The sequence below is a fragment of the Rattus norvegicus genome, chromosome 10, assembly GCF_036323735.1.
Source record: "Rattus norvegicus strain BN/NHsdMcwi chromosome 10, GRCr8, whole genome shotgun sequence".
NCBI lineage: Eukaryota > Metazoa > Chordata > Mammalia > Rodentia > Muridae > Rattus > Rattus norvegicus.
In genome coordinates this window covers 85764445-85769246 of record NC_086028.1, presented here as the reverse complement: position 1 = coordinate 85769246, position 4802 = coordinate 85764445, and the positions used below count along the sequence as shown (strand labels likewise).

At 49.6% G+C, this 4802-nt stretch overlaps 1 protein-coding gene across 2 annotated transcripts; it reads right to left on the bottom strand.

The window, feature by feature from the left end:
* Window positions 1-1365: 1365 nt before the first annotated feature.
* Window positions 1366-4031, bottom strand: Gast (gastrin). 2 transcript variants are annotated; one of them, NM_012849.1, is given in 3 exon segments: window positions 1367-1556; window positions 1668-1883; window positions 3992-4031. In NM_012849.1, coding segments are annotated over 2 exon segments (315 nt in total). In that variant the 5' UTR covers window positions 1879-1883; window positions 3992-4031; the 3' UTR covers window positions 1367-1452.
* Between the last annotated feature and the right edge of the window lie 771 nt (window positions 4032-4802).

The window sequence follows — 4802 nt, the reverse complement described above, 5'->3', positions numbered from 1 at the left end:
TCCCCTATCCAGGACAGTGCTTCTCCACATGCTCAGGTTTGGTCTTAGTTCCTGTTTTAGAAGCCTTAAGGAGGCAGGCTCAGACCTTGTGGAGACATACTATCTTTTGAAGGGTCTGTCTCTGGGAGCCCTTCCCAAGGTCTCCAGCACAAGGGAGGCTGCTCACCTCCAGCAAGGTAGAGGGTCTTCCAGCCCAGAGGATTTAGAGAAGGCCGGCAGTTACAGGTTAGCCTCTCAGCATCCCACCCGAAGGATCACAGCCCCCTTCCCTTTCCCCTGGGGCTTTACAAGAGGGGATTGCTTTGTTGCTTGTTTTAGCCTATTATGTTGCGTTGAAGCCAGGATTGTAGGCATTTTATTTGGGTGGTGGTCCCCAAGAACCACAGGAACCCTGATAGGAGTGGGGATTTGAGGTTGGGAAGGGGGAGGAAGTCCATAGAGAAAGTCGCTGAGCGAACTATTGCTGTGGCAACTGAAGAGTCCAGCTGGGGAAGTCTGGGAGACAGTAGGAAATAACTCAGAGTCCGTTCAAGGGGTGAGAAGCACCGAAACTTATCTTCCGAAACTTGTCTCTGCCCAGTTTGGCCAAAATAATGGTCTATAGCCAGATTCCTCTAAAAGGGCAGTAAGCACTCTTATCCTCTGGGTACCCATCTCATGCTTCGTTTTCCACCTGTATGAGAAGGCAGATGTGAGTGGGCGAGAAACCAACTACACACCTGAAGAAATTTGTTTGAAGGATGAGGAACAGAAAGGGCAAGTCTGCCAGGGGCACCTCAAGGAGGAAGTGGAGGCTGCCATGTTTGGGCAGAGAGAAGATCATCCCAGGCACTGAGAACACCAAGGACAAAGGAGCAGGAAAGAGCATGATGTGTCTGTGTGAGGAAAGGAAGGGGAAGGAATGGACTGGATTCCCCAGGATGGGAAGAAGGCACCTCGGCTAGCACAGGGCTTTAGAATGGAGTCATGGCTTCATTATAAATGGAATGGACAGCCTTGGAAGGTTTAAACCTTCCTAGAGTCACACATTGTGTGTGTGTGTGTGTGTGTGTGTGTGTGTGTGTGTGTGTGTGTGTGTGATTAAATTAGGTTCTATGTGTCTAGGTGCATCCAAGGAAGTGAGAAGAGGGTTGGATTCCCTGGAACTGGACTTATAGGCAGCTGTAAGCCAGCTATATGTGACCTGGATACTGAATCAGAATTCTCTGAAAGAGCTGTAAAAGCTTAACTGCTTAACCTCTAACCATAACCCGAACCCAGGTAGATTCTTGATCAGTGCTACTCTTTGGTCTGCCTCTAAGGTGTACTCAGCTCTCCTTCCTGCCTCAACCCCTCTCCAGTCAAGTACACGACAGGACTCAGGGATACATTGCAAGCTAGTTTATTTTTAATATGTTTTGTAAGGACTGAGCTGGGGGTGGCTGGAGATGGCTGGGCTCTGGAAGAGCATTGCTAGTTATACTGGTCTTCTTCCTCAGCGCTACGGCGACCAAAGTCCATCCATCCGTATGCTTCCTCTTCTTCCTCCATTGGTGGCCTCTGTTTCTTGGACAGATCTAAGGAGGTGACAGGAGGTAAGAATGGAGAGAAGAAGGCCAAGTCTCAAGGAACTGTGGGATCAGTATGGGGGAACCATGGCCAAATCTGCCTGGGTCAGCAGTTACTACCTGCTATGAAGTGTTGCGGACCTTGGGGCCCCAGCTGTCTCCGATGGTGAGAGGCTGGGCCCAGCTTTTCTAGCTGGTGCTGTTCCAGGGCCCCATTGGTCCTTGGTCCAGAGGATGCATCCTGTAGCTGGGAGCGAGGTTTCCAAGAAGCTTCCGAGAAGGTAGCTAGAGCCAGCACTAAGACTAGCATGCACACACACAGTCGAGGCATCTTGTCTGAGAAGGGAAAAGAGCTGGGTTTCAAGATGGGGCTATTCCACAGTCCCAGAGGTAAAGGGCTAGACCGGATGGGCTCTAAGCTGCCTGGCTACACAAAGAGAGAGAGAGAGAGAGAGAGAGAGAGAGAGAGAGAGAGAGAGAGAGGGAGAGGGAGAGGGAGAGGGAGAGGGAGAGGGAGAGGGAGAGGGAGAGGGAGAGGGAGAGGGAGAGGGAGAGGGATCTGGTCTCAATGGAATAAGGTATAGAGCAACAGACTTCCTCTGATGTCCATATGGGCACTGGCATTGCCACCCAAATGTGTCACACACACACACACACACACACACAAGCACACAGCACACATGCATATGCACACACACACGATTTCAAATGCAAAAAACAATAGCCATAGAACAGTGTTTTTCCAGACTGCTCCGCCAGATGAGGCTAGGTCCAGTGACTCTTAGGTGACTCTTAGAGCTTAAAGGGAAATTTAAAATACAACGACAAAGATGCACGCACACTAAAGGGTGTTATAGATCATACACTGTCACTTGGAGACCATCAGCATGTCCATCGGGGGCTGGGCCACATGGTTGCTAGGCAACCTTGGAGGAGAGGCTCCACTGTGTTTAGCTGCTGAGCAGCCTGCAACTGCACTTATGCAGCTAAGGAAAAAAAAAAATTAACCCCAGCTTTTGCAGCTAAGCAGGAGGGTGAATGGAGTCTGGAGAAACTACAGCACGGACCTAAAGTGGAATGCCCAAGCAAACATCAAGTTCCAAACCTTACCTGTTCTTTGGACTTGATGTTTTCTGTTTTGTTTTTGCTTTTGCTCCTTTTTTTTTAAAAAAACTTTCCCCCATAAGAAAAATGTGTATTAAAATATATTAGAAGCTGGGCGTGGTGGCACATGCTTTTAATTCCAGCACTCAGGAGGCAGAGGCAGATGGATCTCTGAGTTCGAGGCCAGCCTGGTCTACAGAGCTAGTTCCAGGGCAGGCAGGGTGGTACTAGAAAAACCCTGTCTTGAAAAACAAAAACAAAAACGAAAACAAACAAACAGAAAAACCCTTTAAAACATTAGCTTTTTATGACAAAATTTTCAGACTAGATTTTCTGTGGGAGAGAAACATTTGTGGCTAATAAAGAAATGTTGAAAAATCGTAGCTGGATATGCTGGCTCCTGCTTCTATCTCAGTACTTGGGAGGCTGAGGCAGGAGTGCCTTATGTTTAAGACTCTGTGGGTGCTAGGCCAGTCTGGGCTAGAGCGATACCCTACCAAGAAGGATGACTGAAAAGAATAGGGGAAACAATGCTAGAGAGAGTCATTCTGTCCAATACGAGCCATACAGCTTGATAAATATGGCAGTCACTAGCTATTTGTGGCTCCTTACATTTGGATGAATTGCTATTCAATTTTTCTACCTTTGAATTAGCTGGGTGGTAAGTACCCATGTGGCTAGTGGCTGCCATGTAGGAAAGTATGGATTTAAAGCATTCTCGTTATCACAGGATGTTCCTTTAGATAGCCCTGGCCTAGGAAAGGGCTTGAGATGGGATCCAGAGCTGTGGGCTGCAGCCTTAGCACTGCCTACTAAAGTCTAGTAATTCCTAGCCTCTGGACCGTGGTTTTCTCATCTTAGCAATGGGGGAAAAGCCCTCGCTTGCTCACCTCCCTGACTGGCAGGAACCCCAGGATCATGACTGGGTCCTGAGTGAAGTGGTCCTGAGTGGGAATCAAGGACAACAGTGTGGCCTTAGAGCTGAGACTCAATTCCATTCTAGGCTAAGCAAAGGGCCCCATCTTTGGAGACACCGTGGCCTGGAGCCTTTATAGGAAGGGGGCTTGTCAATTCTTTTTTTTTTTTTTTTTTTTTTGGTTCTTTTTTTTCGGAGCTGGGGACCGAACCCAGAGCCTTGCGCTTCCTAGGTAAGGGCTCTACCACTGAGCTAAATCCCCAGCCCTGGGCTTGTCAATTCTAATCCCTATTGTCCCCTTCCCTTCCCTCCCCTTCCCTCCCCTTCCCTTCCCTTCCCTTCCCTTCCCTTCCCTTCCCTTCCTTTCCCTTCCATGCCCCTCCATGCCCTTCCATGCCCTTCTCCTCCCTTCCCAGTTTCTCACCTGCAGAGCTGGGGGAACGGTTAGCTGTTGTGGCAGTAGGTCAGCTCTGCTCTGCTCTGCATGCTGCTCCAGGCCTCCTTATATAGCCCTCTAGGTTCCTCCCAAACCCTCCTTCCAGGTGAGGCCAGACTCCCCACAGCGAGAGAAATGGGTGTGGAGCATAGGTCCAATCTGTCACCCTGTCACAGAGCTGTCAATCAATTAGTTATCCATTCAGGATTCGGGGAAAGGGAAGGGCTGGAACAGGGAGGGGGGCAGACAGGAGACAGACTCCCTTGGTTCCAGAGCAGCTCATTCTACTGTATCCCTTGGGCCACAGGCTTCCTAGTCTTCTATTGGACTGTCTCCCCTGGGGAGGGGTGGAGAGGAGAGCCAAGAGGAAGAACGAATGGGAACCAAATGACCTAAGATTCAGAGGTGCCCGTATGTTGATGTCTGAAGGGCAGGCAGTGTGCAAATGTAGGGTGATTTATTGATCCCTGTCCCCTCCATTGGGCTTTGCAAACAGGATATGTTGTAGTTATCAGGAGCAATGGGCCATGGGCTGATGGGCTCGCTCTTTCTGTTGAGAGCGTCATGTTGGTTGCTTTGGAACCTGTTAATGCTCCTGTTACCATGGAAAACCCTCAGCATCTCCTGTCTATGTCCTCTACGTTGGGCTGGATCTGCCCAACACTCTTGTACCCTCCTGCTGGGTTTGCGGCCTAATGAAACCGCTTGTCAGCCCCCTACCCGGAGCCCGTTCCTTGAGGGCCTTGCGTCTCAAGACTCTTCCATTTGGTTTTCAGGGGTAGATTGCGATTTGCATTAA

Excerpts from the sequence above, each read along its gene's own strand:
- Gast (XM_017597037.3), bottom strand. The coding sequence starts at position 1,878 with ATGCCTCGACTGTGTGTGTGCATGCTAGTCTTAGTGCTGGCTCTAGCT. Across the intron at positions 1,557-1,667 it reads TCCGCAACACTTCATAGCAG|ATCTGTCCAAGAAACAGAGG; the intron begins GTAGTAACTGCT and ends TCACCTCCTTAG.